This window comes from Eucyclogobius newberryi, unplaced genomic scaffold (genome assembly GCF_026437365.1).
Source record: "Eucyclogobius newberryi isolate DKJ021-1_F unplaced genomic scaffold, fEucNew1.0.hap1 SCAF_17, whole genome shotgun sequence".
In the NCBI taxonomy this organism is placed as follows: Eukaryota; Metazoa; Chordata; class Actinopteri; order Gobiiformes; family Gobiidae; genus Eucyclogobius; species Eucyclogobius newberryi.
Genome location: NW_027315801.1, coordinates 18563200 through 18579223, shown reverse-complemented (window position 1 = coordinate 18579223; position 16024 = coordinate 18563200). Strand labels below are relative to the sequence as shown.

Genomic DNA, 16024 nt, shown 5'->3' with positions numbered 1-16024 from the left:
CGCCCCCTCCTCTTGCGGCGTGGCGGCGGTGTGGCGGCGGCGTGGCGAGGGCCGATCATTGCCGCTTGCGGCTATATTTATTATTATTATTATATTTTTAACTCACATTTTTACACAGCACCCGTGAACGCAACGTCAACATTTTCAACCGGACATAGAAAAGCTTTACTTCCGGGCCAGTAATCCTTCCCAAACACAAGCGCCATGTTGACCCGAGTGTGGCGGTTCGGGCCCGGTTTGACCCGGCTGCTCCGCCATACGCAGGTCCGATGTGTGTCACAATCTAAGCCCAGTGGTATGAGCTCGGCTGCGGTCACGGAGGCTCATGCGCCCGCGGCCGGCTCCACGCATGGAGAGGTCAGCCCGTTCGTGAAGGTGAGTGCCACCGTGCGCTCAGGGACACGGACACGGACGCAGATTCTAAAGGCTCTGGGTGAACTCTGGACGGCAGCACAAACTGTGTTGTACCGTGTAAACAGTCCCAGGGTCTGGGTGTGATCCGAGGCTGAGTCGTGTCGTTTCTAACAGTGCGTGGAGTAGTTACGTGTGACACCCCGGATCAGACAGTCCAGAACCTACACCCCAACGCACTTCCTTGTCCAGGGGTCCTGAGGGTTTCTCCTTGTCCCAGACCAGGACTCATCCCACTTTAGGCTCTGTGTGGTGGAGCAACAGCTCTACTCCAAGACTCATTGATGACTGTGCTCCACACACTGTCTCTAAGGGAGCCCCGGGCCTGCTCAGGATCTTGGGTGTGTTGAAGATGAGCCCAGCCACTAGATTTGTGTCCAACATGCTCTAACACCAGCTGTGACGGCTCGGGACTCTCCCAAGAGCATGTGTGTCTTTCTGCTACATTCATCCTTCTCTTTCCTCATCTCATTGACCCCCTCATCTCACTGAGATGAATCTGAGGAGCTGAAGATGTGACTTCATCATAGGACAGTTATATTCTGATATTAAGGACAGTGTGAACATGAAATTCTAATACATTTTGTTATTCTACTTAATCAAAATCAAATTTGAGTCAACTCTTAACACCGGTTTTAGGGATCGCCATGAAAGAGGACGTGTATTGTATCAAGTTCCCTGTATCAGGATTCGTATTGTGTTGTTAAGTATTAGGCCTTAGTATTTCATCCCTTTAAGTGAAAACAGTCAGTTTTAGTGAAATTAGGTCAGATAACACAATACACTATTAAAATGAATGCATATAAACCTAATTTTAAATGGTTTAAAACTGGAATTTATTACAGACATTTAAATTTGCGGTGAAGGTCCCAAGTTGGCTTCACGGCCTTAAAAGTTTGGGAACCCCTCATATAGAAAATATGATTAATGATTCTTTTGATGATCAGTTTATGTGATTTTCATCATGAATCAAGCCCAAACGTGTATCAAATCAAATCAAATCAATTTATTTTTGTAAGGCCCAAAATCACAACAACAGTTGCCTCTGAGGGCCACAGGGAGAAATGAATCAACAATGTCTGTGGTGGCGATGAAGTCAGACAATGTCTGTGGTGGCGAGGGACATGAGCACTTGGGTGCGAGTCATCAGCATGTTAGGGAAATGGGGAAACAAATTTCGTATAGTTTTATTCAAAGCAACACCTGATTTTCCTGTGGGACATCTCTTGCCCTTGTGGATTTCATGCTTTTCCCTTCATCATGAGAGAATGGCTCAGTGGCTTCTCTACTCCTTCTGTGGCTCTACTTCTTAACAGTCCAATACAGAACGACCTGACATGTCGCGCCATCCTTCACTTTTAACAAGCTGATCAAATTCAACTAGTGTCAGTCAGACCCACAACATAAACTTGACTATGGTATGGCTGAACAATGAATAAAAAGAAAGGGGAAATTATTGTGATTAGGTATTCGATTCGATATGTTTTCATCTCAGGATTTAGTTCAGTATACATTTTATCCCTGAGTATACAATACAAAGTTTTGTTGAGTCCCATTTTTTCCTCCAGAAAATGACAATTCCTATTATTACCTACAATGGGTATGAGTATTTGCCCACACACTGCTCAGTTTGTATATTTCTCCAGAATATACAATCTGCAGTAAAATAATGTTTTTATGTGAGAATAAAATGTTGTGTTGTGCAGAACCCGGACTTCCACGGCTTCTCCTCTGACCCAGTAGTGGATGAGTGGAACATGAGGATCGGCTTCTTCTTGGGCATCTCCGTAGCTCTCGTGATCGGAGGAACTTTCATCCACTATTTACCAGACCATGGGTAACTGTCTCTGTACACATCTAGAGTTACATTAGTGAGATGGTTTTGTTTGTGTATTTGCAGGTTTTCTGCAGGTTATGTTGTCCTCTCTATTGCTGCTTCTCTGTTCAATACCTGTGCTTCTCTCCAATAGTGAAAAGTAACAAAGTAAAAGTATTACGTTACTTAAAGGTGCACTAAAGGCATGTTTCCACTGGTTCTCTTCGGAGCGGATTAGTACAGACCGAAAGTGTCTCCACCGTCTTCGATAAACCGTACTGGTCTATTTAAGCAATCTAAAGTGGTCTAGACCCAGTTGGGCTTTAGCTCAGGAGGAGCTCCACACCACAGCCAGATGATTGGAGCAGAGGGAATAGTCACGGGTGAAAACAAGATGGTAAAAAGCAGATGGAAACGGAAAAGAATCCTAACCTTTTCTCACCAAACAATGACTGACCTTGTGATAAAGCGATGAAACGTAGCCGAGTTCTGCGAGCCAGGCCTGTTGTGGAGAGGCTCTGTGCCAAACATGGCTTATGTCACTTTTCTGATGAAGGGCCCTCCAAGATCCTCTGAGCTTTGCCTGGAACTTTCCACATATGGCATTATCCATGGAGAAAAGTTTCTTGTCAGATCTGTGGAGAAGTGACACTGCTTGTGCTTACAGTAAGAATACATGGCTTCCAATTTCCCAGAGAGAGGTTTGGTTCAGCATGTTTATGTCCCAGCACTTGAATTTGGTCAGATCTGATTTTCATTTGATCTAAAAGTTTTGTAAAAGAAGGGTACATAGTGCACTTTTAGGTGCCAACATGGAGTACTCTTGCTTGTGCCTCTTGTGTTCCTGTCCTTCTCATTCAGACTTTCCTGTGCATGAAAACTATACTGTCCTTTTATTTTTTCAGCAACTTCATACAAATGTCATGATTCTTGACGATTTGTGCTAATTCTCTCCTCTCTGAAGAATGCGACAATGGGCCCGACGAGAAGCCGAGCGGCTGATTCAGCAGAGAGAGCGCGACGGGCTTCCTCTGATCGGAGAGAACTACTACGACCCCAGCAAGATCATCCTGCCCACTAAAGAATAGGCTTCACGTCACTGTATTTAATTGTTATATTGTCCATTAAATAAGATAATACAAGTGTAACTTTGAGTTGTGCAGTCATATATTGTGTATTCATGTAGGCATGCTACATTTTATTAAGAAATTCTTCATTATCATATAAATAGTCAATTTTTAAGTAGTTTAAAGATCTGTTCAAGGACATCATGAGAGCAATATGTAAAACGTTCCAAAAAGTATCCACTTATTGCAACGTGCAACACATCAGTATTCAACGTTTCTCTGTCTAAAACATATTTTAAATGAAATACTCATGTTCTGTATATGTACTATAAGCCGCTATACTATACCAATCATTCCAAAACAGAGTTGGCTACAATCATAAAACAAATGTTGAGTTTCAGTCATGGATCGTACTGTGTTTCTCACATGCGGTTTTACCCAGACCGTCATCCCGATTCTCGAGAGATTTTCTGTCTCGCGCTTATTTGTTTATAAAACATGTTGGAGACACGGACTGGAAAGAATGAAATCCTGAGTTCTGTTCCCCCTTTGGCACAATACATTTTTTTTCGGGTTTAAACATTAAGGTTTAGGGGTTAGGGTTAAGGTTAGGGCTTAATATTATATATTTTTTTCATTTATTTCAATAACAAATTACCATGATGACGATCAATAACAATGTTAGTGTTCGCAGAGACAGGAAGTCTAGTTTCTGGGCTCCAGAATCGAGGTGAGCTCAGCACTGTGCGAAGAGCTGGGATTTCCGGACACTCTTGAACGCACCTGGAAACCCGGTCACTGCGCCTGCGCACTATACCAAAACGGAAAACCCGCGACATGCGTTTTGTTGTTTTTGGGGCCGACGTTTGTCACTAAGTTGTGTGACCAAACCGGAGCAAACGCGCTCAGTAGTGTGGCGGTGTGTCCGGTGCGAGGGGAGCATGTCTGAGCTGAGTGTGCTCGGCATCACGGTGAAGTTTCCCTTTCCTCCGTACGACTGTCAACGGGACTACATGAGCCGGGTCATCGAGTGTCTGCAGCGGGTCAGTCCTCCACCTCTCACATGCAGCACTAACCTGCACCGACTCTTACTAACAAGACTTCAAAGTCCACTGTGTAACTTTTCTGGTGGATTTAATATTGATGTTATGAGCCCCTCCTTCAGTGGCGCTGGGTCCACCTTTCAAGAGCCGTGGTCCAGTCTTGGTCAGGACCTGAGCTGAAGGGTTGGACCTCTGGAAACCCACCCGGACACAGAGAGTAACATAGAAATATGTTCCAGTCAAAGCCTCACCTCCCTGCACCGTGTCCCCCTAAGCCTCATCTCTCTGCACCATGTCCCCCTAAGCCTCATCTCTCTGCACCATGTCCCCCTAAGCCTCACCTCCCTGCACTGTGGCCCCCTAAGCCTCACCTCCCTGCACTGTGGCCCCCTAAGCCTCATCTCCCTGCACTGTGTCCCCCTAAGCCTCATCTCCCTGCACTGTGTCCCCCTAAGCCTCATCTCCCTGCACTGTGTCCCCCTAAGCCTCATCTCCCTGCACTGTGTCCCCCTAAGCCTCATCTCCCTACACTGTGTCCCCCTAAGCCTCACCTCCCTACACTGTGTCCCCCTAAGCCTCATCTCCCTGCACTGTGTCCCCCTAAGCCTCACCTCCCTACACTGTGTCCCCCTAAGCCTCATCTCCCTGCACTGTGCCCCCCTAAGCCTCACCTCCCTGCACTGTGTCCCCCTAAGCCTCATCTCCCTGCACTGTGTCCCCCTAAGCCTCATCTCCCTGCACTGTCCACCCCAGAAAAGTGACACAGTGCACCTTTAACTAAGAGCAAACGCTTCTCTCCCATGTGGCCCTGTATTTGTGTCTTTGCAGAAACAGAATGGTGTTCTGGAGAGTCCCACGGGCACCGGTAAAACCCTGTGTCTGCTGTGCGCCACACTGGCCTGGAGGGAGAACTTTAAGGACACGATCTCTGCCAGGAAGATCGCAGACCGGCTGAAGGGGGCCGAAATGTTCCCCGACACCCCGCTGGCGTCCTGGGGCAACGCGGCCACGGACGGAGACTCCTCCAGTCAGTTCTGTTGCTTCAGATCTGCATTCTCACTCTCTCTGTTCACATTCTCTCTCCAAACTTTTCCTAAACCTAAATTGGGGCTGCTGTATATGGATATCACCATGAGTAATTTTTGGTATAATTTTCCCGAATTTTGATGATTAGAACTGGTGTATTTCATTTTGAGTTTGTGCAGGTTGTGGTTTAACAAAGAAAAACTCTGAAAATGGTGATATATCATAGAATATCATGAGCAATATGTCTATTATCACATCCATCCGTCCATTTTCTTCCGCTTTATCCGGGGCCGGGTCACGGGGGCAGCAGTCTAACCAGGAACTCCCAGACTTCCTTCTCGCCAGACTTCCCTCTCCCTCTACACTTCCTCCAACTCCTCCGGGGGATCCCGAGGTGTTCCCAGGCCAGCCGAGAAACATAGTCTCTCCAGTGTGTCCTGGGTCTTCCCTGGACAAGCAAAGGACACCCCGAGGGACACGGTCGAAAGCCTTCTCCAGATCCACAAAGCACATGTGGACTGGTTGGGCAAACTCCCATGAACCCTCGAGAACGACGGAGAGTCTAGAGCTGGTCCAGTGTTCCACTTTGCTCCTCCTGAACCCGAGGTTCGACTATCGGTCGGATTCTCCTCTCCAGGACCTGGAATAGACCTTACCAGGGAGGCTGAGGAGTGTGATCCCTCTGTAGTTGGAACACACCCTCCGGTCCCCCTTCTTGAACAGAGGGACCACCACCCCGCTCTGCCAGTCCAGAGGCACTGTCCCCGACCGCCACGCGATGTTACAGAGACGTGTCAGCCAAGACAGTCCTACAACATCCAGAGACTTTAGGTACTCAGGGCGGATCTCATCCACCCCCGGAGCCCTGCCACTGAGGAGTTTGCGAACAACCTCAGTGACATCAGCTTGGGTGATGGATGAGCCAGCCTCCAAGTCCCCGGTCTCTACTTCCTCTTCGGAAGACGTGACTGAGGGATTAAGGAGGTCCTCAAAGTATTCCTTCCACCGTCCGACGACATCCCCAGTCGAGGTCAGCAGGTCTCCACCTGCACCGTAAACAGTGTTGGTGAGGCACTGCTTCCCCCTCCTGAGGTGCCGACCGATAGTCCTCCTCCATGGCCTCCCCGAACTCCTCCCAGCCCCTGGTTTTTGCCTCTGCGACAGCACAAGCTGCGGCCCGCTTGGCCTGCCGATGACCTCAGGAGACCTACAAGCCAGTGACAGTGGCCTGATAGACCTCCTTCTTCAGCCTGACGACATCCCTTACTTCCGGTGTCCACCACTGGGTTCGGGGGTTGCCGCCACGACAGGCACCGGAGACCTTGCGACCACAGCTCCGAGCAGCCGCATCAACAATGGAGGTGGAGAACATGGTCCACTCGGACTCGATGTCCCCAGCCTCCCCCGAGATATGGGAGAAGCTCTCCCGGAGGTGCGAGTTGAATACCCTACTGACAAAGGGCTCCGCAAGACGTTCCCAACAGACCCTCACAATGCGCTTGGGTCTGCCAAGTCTGTCCGGCTTCCTCCTCCGCCAGCGGATCCAACTCGCCACCGGGTGGTGATTGGTCTGCAACTCTGCCTCGATTATCACATGTATCACAAAATCGGTATATTATAATCGCATCGTGAGCTGTGTTTCAAACTGTGAGGGGCTGTGATTTCAGCTCTATATATGGTAAATTCATCGACATTCAACATTTGTGGATCGTCTGTCCTTGAAAAAATAGTTACTGTGTGTCGAGAAAACAATGAGCAGCACATCAGCGTAATGACTCAATCAAGTAATAAAAACATGGAAATGGCTCAAATTAGCCAAAATGCAGATTCATTTAAGTTAAATTTATTAAACCAGACATTGTTATTACGACAGAATTTTTGCCATTTGTATTTCAAAACTTAACTGAGCGTTTATAACTGCAGAGACTCAAAGGACAGAGGGCGACTAAAGAGAAAAGAACACTAGAATCAATATTTTAATAGTCAAACTCTGTTATTAAACTTCATCCAAAGACTGTTCAAAATACATACAAAACTAAAAATGAAAAAATGAAACTATTTCTTAAACCCACAGATCAACATGATGATCAATGTTGTAAAGGTTTTCCTGTGTGCTTCGTCCCCAGCTTACTACACAGACATCCCTAAGATCATCTATGCGTCTCGAACCCACTCTCAGCTGGCTCAGGTCATCAATGAGTTAAAGAACACAACATATCGGTGAGTGAAACAAAGCAGTGTTTATTTGGACTCGGAAAGCAGGCTCTTCTACAAAGTGATCCTGAGACCTGCTTTTATTCAACCACGAGGGACTTAACTGTTATTAGCAACCGGGCGCAATGCTCATCTAATTTACACAATAAGAGGTATTATTTGTCAAGTTTGTGTATTGATGGGAGAGATCATGGCTATTCAATGACCGGACTACAAAACTGCACCAGACTTTTATTATATTTATCAAATATCCACAAACTACTCACAATGGTACTGTACAACAGAAATCTGTTGTTTCACTGAAGTACGTCAAAAAATAAAACCATATTGCTCCGTCACTTAAAAATAGGACTTAAGCAGGACTAAGCAAAGACCAACCCAGTATCAATCATAAACCACTTGAACTAGATCTAGTCTTGGACCAAGCGCTCACATCAGGCTTAAACTACATCTTGAACATATTGTAGTTCACATCAGGCTTAAACTACATCTTGAACATATTGTAGTTCACATCAGGCTTAAACTACATCTTGAACATATTGTAGTTCACATCAGGCTTAAACTACATCTTGAACATATTGTAGTTCACATCAGGCTTAAACTACATCTTGAACATATTGTAGTTCACATCAGGCTTAAACTACATCTTGAACATATTGTAGTTCACATCAGGCTTAAACTACATCTTGAACATATTGTAGTTCACATCAGGCTTAAACTACATCTTGAACATATTGTAGTTCACATCAGGATTAAACTACATCTTGAACAGGTCTAAGCCTCAGAATCTGAACCAGAACTATAACATCTTAAATATAAATGGCTGATTTATCTGATTCAACTGATGTTCAAGCACAATACGGTAGGATATAGATATATATATATAGAGAGAGATTGATAGATAGATAGCCTTTTCTATCACATTTAGCTCAGCTCTTTAAAATTTGAATGTTGTACTTGATATTCAAGTTGTGCATAACATAACATAACAGTTATAAAATAATGTTTTTTTGGATAATCTTCCCGCTTCTTTATTTGGATCTCCCTTCAGCAAACTGGACAATAAAGAATGTTCTTGGGGATTTTAACATTTGGGTCGATGGCTCATCATGCCCTGCAAAGGATCTTTTAACCTTGACTGAAACATTTAACTTTGAGCAGCATGTTTCAGGTCCCACTCACCAAAAGGGACACACTTTAGACCTGGTGTTTTCACTTGGCCTGAGTGTTGCTAACCTCTGTGTGGAGGATGTCCATATGAGCGATCATAGCTGTGTTTTATTTGAATTGAACTTTTTTCCTGAGCCTGTGCCCTCAAACATCAGGTCTCAGAGGCGCATTATCACTGCTAATACAGCCGTCCAATTTTCTGCTGTATTTGATCCTCATTTGTTTATGAATTGTCTTGATGTGGACAGTTTAATTAATTCCTTTAACAGCCAATGTTTATCCATTTTAGATCAGGTGGCACCTGTAAAATCCACTGTGTCATCACAGAAAAAAGCTTGTCCTTGGATTAATGAAGATATCCTAAACCTAAAGAGACTATGTCGGAAAACTGAGCGTCTGTGGAAAACCTCCAGTCTTTAGGTCCATAGGTTACACCTCAGAGATCTTGTGTCATCTTACAATGAAATGATGGAAAGTTCCAGATCTGATTACTTCCGCCAGCTAATAACATCCAACAAGAAAAACCCCAAAGTGTTGTTTGACACTATAAATTCTATTGTTTGTCCTTCAGCTGCAGTGACTCCTGTTTCCTGCAAAGCTGACAGCAATGAATTTCTCAGGTTCTTTATCGATAAGATCAAGATGATCAAAGACCAAATCCCACTCCCATTGTCTGATAAACCTGTTTCTGTGGAGCCTGTTTCCCAAAACTGGTCTTCTTTTAAGCCTGTCACTCTAGAAGACATCTCAGCTCTCAGATGAAACCCTCCTCTTGTACATCAGATGCCCTTCCCTGCAGGCTCTTCCTCAAAGTGTTTGATGTTATTGGCCCCTGGGTTACCAAAATGGTAAATCTCTCTCTTTCTACTGGTGTGTTTCCTGGTCCATTTAAACATGCCATAGTTGAGACTTTACTGAAAAAAACAAACTTGGACCCGACAGACCCCAAAAGTTTCAGACCCATATCAAAGCTCCCGTTCATGTCCAAGATCCTAGAGAAGGTGGTCAAATCAAATCAAATCAATTTATTTTTGTAAGGCCCAAAATCACAACAACAGTTGCCTCTGAGGGCCACAGGGAGAAATGAATCAACAATGTCTGTGGTGGCGATGAAGTCAGACAATGTCTGTGGTGGCGAGGGACGATGTCCCATGGTCCTCTGTCCTTAGACTCTCCTTCTCGGATAGGAAAAACTACAAAAAAAAACCTCTTTGGGAAAAAAGCGTAGAAACCTGGAGGAGTTCCAGTGAAGGAGAGATCCGACTCTCACAGACGGACACGAGGGAGACTGGAGCTGGACCCACTCTTCAGGCAGATGAGGGACCGACTGAGGCGAACTGGACCCACTCTTCAGGCAGATGAGGGACCGACTGAGGCGAACTGGACCCACTCTTCAGGCAGATGAGGGACCGTCGGAGGCGAGGTGGTCTCTGAACAATTGTCCGATTTCCTTGATCAGTCAAACATTCACAACTCTTTTAAATCTGGTTTCCGCAAACATCATTCTACGGAAACCGCATTGTTGAAAGTGTCCAGTGACATTATGATGTCTGCTGATTCTGGAAAATGCACTGTTCTAGTTCTGTTGGATTTGTCTGCAGCCTTTGACACTGTCGACCATCATATCCTGTTGAACAGACTGAGGGACCTGATTGGACTATCGGGGTCAGTTCTTCATTGGTTTTCCTCATATTTATCCGGTCGGAGCTTTAGTGTTGCTGCAAACCAAATAATGTCCGACTCAGCTGATCTGTTGTGTGGAGTTCCTCAGGGCTCCATCTTGGGTCCCGTCTTATTTCTGCTTTATATAATTCCCCTGGGAATGATCATTAAAGAGTTTAGTGATGTGTCCTATAACCTGTTCGCTGACGATATTCAGCTCTATTGCTCTTTTAAACCTTCTGAGATCCAGAAGCTGAACTCCTTGGTCAGTTGTTTAGTGCAAATAAAACAATGGCTGAGTCAAAACTCCTTGCAGCTAAATGCTGACAAAACAGAAACTCTGATTATTGCCCCTGATGCAATTCCAGGGATAAACCAGTACTTGGGTGTTTTAGGCCAGACTGCTAAACCAAGTCTTAGAAACTTGTGTGTTGTCTTTGACAAAGACATGTCATTAGAGCACCACTCCAAGCTGTTGACGAGGAACTGTTTCTTTCAGTTGAGGAAAATCTCTAAGCTCAGGAAAATGGTGTCTCAAAATGACCTGGAAGTTATAATTCATGCATTTGTGTCTTCACGTTTAGACTATTGTAATAGCTTGTTTTCCTGTCTTAACAAGAAGGAACTCTCTCGTCTGCAGCTGATCCAGAACTCTGCAGCGAGGATCTTGACCCGCACAAATAGAAGGGCCCACATTTCACCCATTCTACCGGATACAGTTTAAAATTCTTGTTTTAACTTTTAGAGCTTTAAATGGTCAGGTCCCATCGTACATCAGCGATCTGATTAAACCGTACGCTCCCTCTCGCTCACTAAGGTCTTTGGACCAGAAACTGTTGTTGGTTCCTCGCACCCGTTTTCGGACCAGAGGAGACCGATCCTTCCAGGCTGTTGCCCCCAGACTCTGGAACGATCTTCCGTTCTCCCTACGGTCACTGGACTCGGTTATTACTTTTAAGGGTCAGCTTAAAACCTTTTTATTTAGTCAAGCCTTTTAAATGCACTTGTTTTACGGACTGATTTTACTGTATATTGTTGTATATGTATTGTTCACTAAGTTTTTTTGTGTTTTTATTGTTTTATTCTGTGTTTTGTGAAGCACTTTGTGACCTGTCTGTGGAAGGTGCTATATAAATAAAATTTACTTACTTACTTACTATGTTGAATCCTCTGTTTTTTCTTTCTCAGGCCCAAAGTGTGTGTGCTGGGATCCAGAGAGCAGCTGTGTATTAACCAGGAAGTGATGCGTCAAGAGAGCAACCATGCCAAGGTGCCCTCCACCTGCTCTGAGATAGATTAGACTAGTTTAACTCTTGAGGAATATGAATTGGAAATTCAAATGACATCCAAATTGTGTCTGGATTTCAAAATCATTGTCCAGATAACTACCCTTTATCTCTTTCTTCTAAACAATCAGGTCTTGCTGAACAGTATCTTCGTCTCGCTATTGTCACTGTCTGTTTAAATGTGCAATGCCAGTAATACAGGACGTTTGTAATATATTGTTAAACTCTAGTTAAAGTGTTTATTTTTTTCTTGCACCTTTCCAGGTTCACATGTGCCGAGCAAAAGTTTCAACCAGGTCCTGCAACTATTATAATAATGTTGAAGGTATCACTAGCACTCTATATGTTATTTATTATATGTTTTAGTGTGGAATAATACACGATTTCAAGATTAGTTTTAAAATCTGTCTCATTTATTCATTTTAGAAAAAAGCACCGACCGAGACCTGGTGAACTCCATTTTGGATGTGGAAGACCTGGTGAAATACGGCTCCAAGCAGAGGTAGGTCTAACAGGAGTGATATAAAACAGAGGTAGGTCTAACAGGAGTGATATAAAACAGAGGTAGGTCTAACAGGAGTAATATAAAACAGAGGTAGGTCTAACAGGAGTGATATAAAACAGAGGTAGGTCTAACAGGAGTAATATAAAACAGAGGTAGGTCTAACAGGAGTGATATAAAACAGAGGAAGGTCTAACAGGAGTGGTATAAAACAGAGGTAGGTCTAACAGGAGTGGTATAAAACAGGTAGGTCTAACAGGAGTGATATAAAACAGAGGTAGGTCTAACAGGAGTGGTATAAAACAGAGGTAGGTCTAACAGGAGTGATATAAAACAGAGGTAGGTCTAACAGGAGTGATATAAAACAGGTAGGTCTAACAGGAGTGGTATAAAACAGGTAGGTCTAACAGGAGTGATATAAAACAAAGGTAGGTCCAACAGGAGTGGTATAAAACAGAGGTAGGTCCAACAGGAGTGATATAAAACAGGTAGGTCCAACAGGAGTGATATTAAACAGAGGTAGGTCCAACAGGAGTGATATAAAACAGAGGTAGGTCTAACAGGAGTAATAGAAAACAGAGGTAGGTCTAACAGGAGTAATATAAAACAGAGGTAGGTCTAACAGGAGTGATATAAAACAGAGGTAGGTCTAACAGGAGTGGTATAAAACAGAGGTAGGTCCAACAGGAGTGATATAAAACAGGTAGGTCTAACAGGAGTGATATAAAACAGAGGTAGGTCTAACAGGAGTGGTATAAAACAGAGGTAGGTCCAACAGGAGTGATATAAAACAGGTGGAGGGTGAAATGTCAAACCAGTGTGCTGTGTCTGCTCTTCCAGAGTCTGTCCTTACTATCTGTCTCGCTCGCTCAAGCAGCAGGCTGACCTCATCTTCATGCCCTACAACTACCTGCTGGACCCAAAGGTACGGAACACTTCTCTCAGAGACAGTTTTGTGTATTTTCTGTTGTGATTTTTCATCTGAATGTACTCTGAGAACAAGTTGAAGTAATCCCTTATTTGTCCAGGACTGTTCCATTGTAGAAAAACAAAATGTTTTGACTCTCATCGAGGAGTAATTCTCAATCAGTGGATCTATTCCGAGATCTTTATCCTACTCTGAGTAAGCCCCGCCCACCAGGCAGAACCTCCTGATGATAGCTTTGGGCTCTGAACAAAGTTAAGAGTCATAAAGCAGGACAAAATGGACAGAAGGTAAACGGAACCAAGAAGGAATGGAGTGGATTTTTAGATGGAACAAAATCCCTGCTTATTTTAAACCGGGCCGCACCTAAACTGGTTCACCCTAAGGGTAAAATGCAGACTCAAATGTAGTGAAGAAAGTTGTAAAGAGCATTACATAGGAGAGACTAAACAGCCACTGCACAAGAGGCTCTATCGGCACAGAAGACACTGGAGTTCAGGACCTCAGAGCGCTGTGTATCTTCATCTTAAAGACCACCCTATCAAAGACAGTGAGAAGATTCTGAGCATGAGAAAAGATGGTTTGAAAGAGGAGTTAAGGCAGACATTTTTGTTAAAAAGAGAATCCTTCTTTAAACCAAAATGGAGGTTTAAGTTTCAGTCTTCCAGAAGTGTACAGCAGCATCAGTGTGAGATGCAGCCAGGTAACAATAGAATTCCTGTGGTCCATTACAGGGCTGTTGGGCTAACAAAGAATATTGGTTTAAGGTGAAACGCACAGTGTAAACAAAAACAAGCTATTATCAGGATGTTCTTAAGGATGTTTACTCAGAGGAGGTTAATTATATAAGTTCTGAGGCTATATCCACAGACTGAGAATGACTAGGATGAAAGTCGAAACGTCTGTTTTTTTTAAAAAGAGTGTAGTAAGAGCTTCAGTTGTAGTCATGTGAAAAATGTGTGTACTAGAGATGCATTTGTTTCACTTTCAGAGTCGCAGGGCACACAATATTGAGCTGAACAAAGCTGTTGTCATCTTTGATGAAGCACATAATGTGGTAAGACTTGCTGTATTTTACAATAATTCGGTTTAGAAGAAATCCGGTCGACTTCTGGTACATTGAGCTAATAAGTGCACTACAGGTCCACTACAGGGGCAACAAGAGACCAACCCCAAAACAGAAATGGTTTCACTGGAAGAATTCAAAAATAATGGTGTATCCTTGCAATAAAAAAACTGTGTTGGGATGAAAGGAATGTGACTCTTGTGTTGTGCAGGAGCGGACCTGTGAGGAGGCCACATCGTTTGATCTGACCCCGTACGATGTAGCCTCAGCCATCACTGCAGTGGACAAGCTGCTTGCGGAGCAGGCCAAAGAGGTGAGCCGCATGGACGCACCTTTGGAGAGTTTCAGCGCAGACTCACTGGGAACAGGTCAGTCTTTACATGACTTTAGTCCACATCAAACTCCAAACACGCGCAGCTGATCATTTTGTTTTGTTTGTTCTTTTGCAGGGTTGAAAATTGACATTACCACTATTGCAAAAGTGAAACGTGAGCATCTCTGTTTCAGTATGGATTCCAGTTATTGTTTGGAGGTGAGTTTATGTTGTGCTTTGCTTCCTGAACAGAGATCCTGCTCGATCTGGAGGCTGCCATCGATGCATTTGAAGTCCCCAATGGCAAGGGTGTCACTAAGCCTGGCATGTACGTTCAGTAGAGCAGTGTAACTCATGCAGTGTAACACAGCCTGGTCACGTGGATCTGTCCTCCCCTTTTTCTGCAGCTTCATTTATGAGCTGCTGGAGAGAGCTCATTTAAACTACAGTACAAAGACCCCTGTGTATGAAGCACTTGAGCAGATGACTGGGTATCTGTCTGGACGTACGTGTGCTTTCTCTCAGACACCACATCATCTCCTACTCTATACACTATTTTTTCAATATTTTTTATCAGAAGTAATAAGCCATTAAACATATATATTTTGCATTTGTTCAATTAACAAGCAATTTTGTATGCAGAACAATAGCATTTCCCCAGAAAGGTTTCATAGTGCACCTTTAAATCCTATCCACCCCTGAAGGACTACTCCGCCGATATTCACCTTATTCCGGTTGTTCGCCTGAGCGCTGTCATCAGATGTAATTTTCCTTCTGTTTGTATTAGGTCACACCGCTGCCGACCTCCAGAGAAAATAAATTCTACACAGACTAAAAAGTAATTCAGGTCCAGGTTCAAGTCATTGTTGACTTGTCTGTCACATGAACATTGGACATTTTACACAAATCCACCTGCTTTATTTTAGCGACCATTTCCCTCATTCTCTGCTTGAGTGAAAAGAGTTCTCGCTCGACCGGAAGTGCCATTACAAAAGAAGTGCTGATCTGTGGCAAAAAGAGGCAAAATGGGTCGATTTTCTCCTTTCGTTAGATTTATATGTCAATTCCAAAATAGTGTTTGGATACATAGAAGGGGGCGCAAAAAACTCCGCCAAGCAAAAAAAAATAAAAAATACAGAGGGGGCGCAACAGGAAACTCTTGCTAAAGTACTTTAAAAAGTCATACATAATTTATTTTTTAACCTAGGACCTTTTGAATACCTTTTTGAATACACTTTTACACAACTAACATAAGATCCGCTGTCCTTCTCCTCAGAGCACGGACTCTTCCTAAACACCACTGGGCTGCAGAAGCTGGCAGACATCATTCAGGTCTCCTTTTATTACAGAATGTGTGAATATCTTTTAACTGTGATCCATCCATGACTTTACAACATGTTTGAGCCAATAATGAGGAGAGTGAGGGGCGGGGTCTGGAGGACTAAGAGGAGAGTGAGGGGGGTGGTCTGGAGGACTAAAAAGGAGAGTGAGGGGCGGGGTCTGAGGACTAAAAAGGAGAGTGA

The 16024-nt window shown here is 44.1% G+C and overlaps 2 protein-coding genes across 2 annotated transcripts in view; both read left to right on the top strand.

Moving 5' to 3' along the window:
- The first annotated feature begins 159 nt into the window (after positions 1–159).
- ndufb11 (NADH:ubiquinone oxidoreductase subunit B11) lies at positions 160–3381 on the top strand. The gene is made up of 3 exons (XM_072448532.1): positions 160–375; positions 2118–2248; positions 3192–3381. The coding sequence occupies exons 1-3, from the start codon at positions 205–207 to the stop codon at positions 3313–3315; spliced, it is 426 nt and encodes a 141-aa protein (XP_072304633.1). The 5' UTR covers positions 160–204; the 3' UTR covers positions 3316–3381.
- A 710-nt stretch (positions 3382–4091) lies between these two features.
- rtel1 (regulator of telomere elongation helicase 1) overlaps positions 4092–16024 on the top strand; it is a 28584-nt gene continuing 16651 nt past the window's right edge. Inside the window, exons 1-13 of the mRNA XM_072449320.1 lie at positions 4092–4337; positions 5166–5364; positions 7490–7583; positions 11598–11679; positions 11960–12020; positions 12122–12197; positions 13038–13122; positions 14114–14179; positions 14400–14556; positions 14638–14676; positions 14754–14829; positions 14909–15006; positions 15778–15833. Coding sequence (XP_072305421.1) covers positions 4236–4337; positions 5166–5364; positions 7490–7583; positions 11598–11679; positions 11960–12020; positions 12122–12197; positions 13038–13122; positions 14114–14179; positions 14400–14556; positions 14638–14676; positions 14754–14829; positions 14909–15006; positions 15778–15833 — 1191 coding nt within the window. The 5' untranslated portion in view covers positions 4092–4235. The remainder of the gene's footprint in view (positions 4338–5165; positions 5365–7489; positions 7584–11597; positions 11680–11959; positions 12021–12121; positions 12198–13037; positions 13123–14113; positions 14180–14399; positions 14557–14637; positions 14677–14753; positions 14830–14908; positions 15007–15777; positions 15834–16024) is intronic.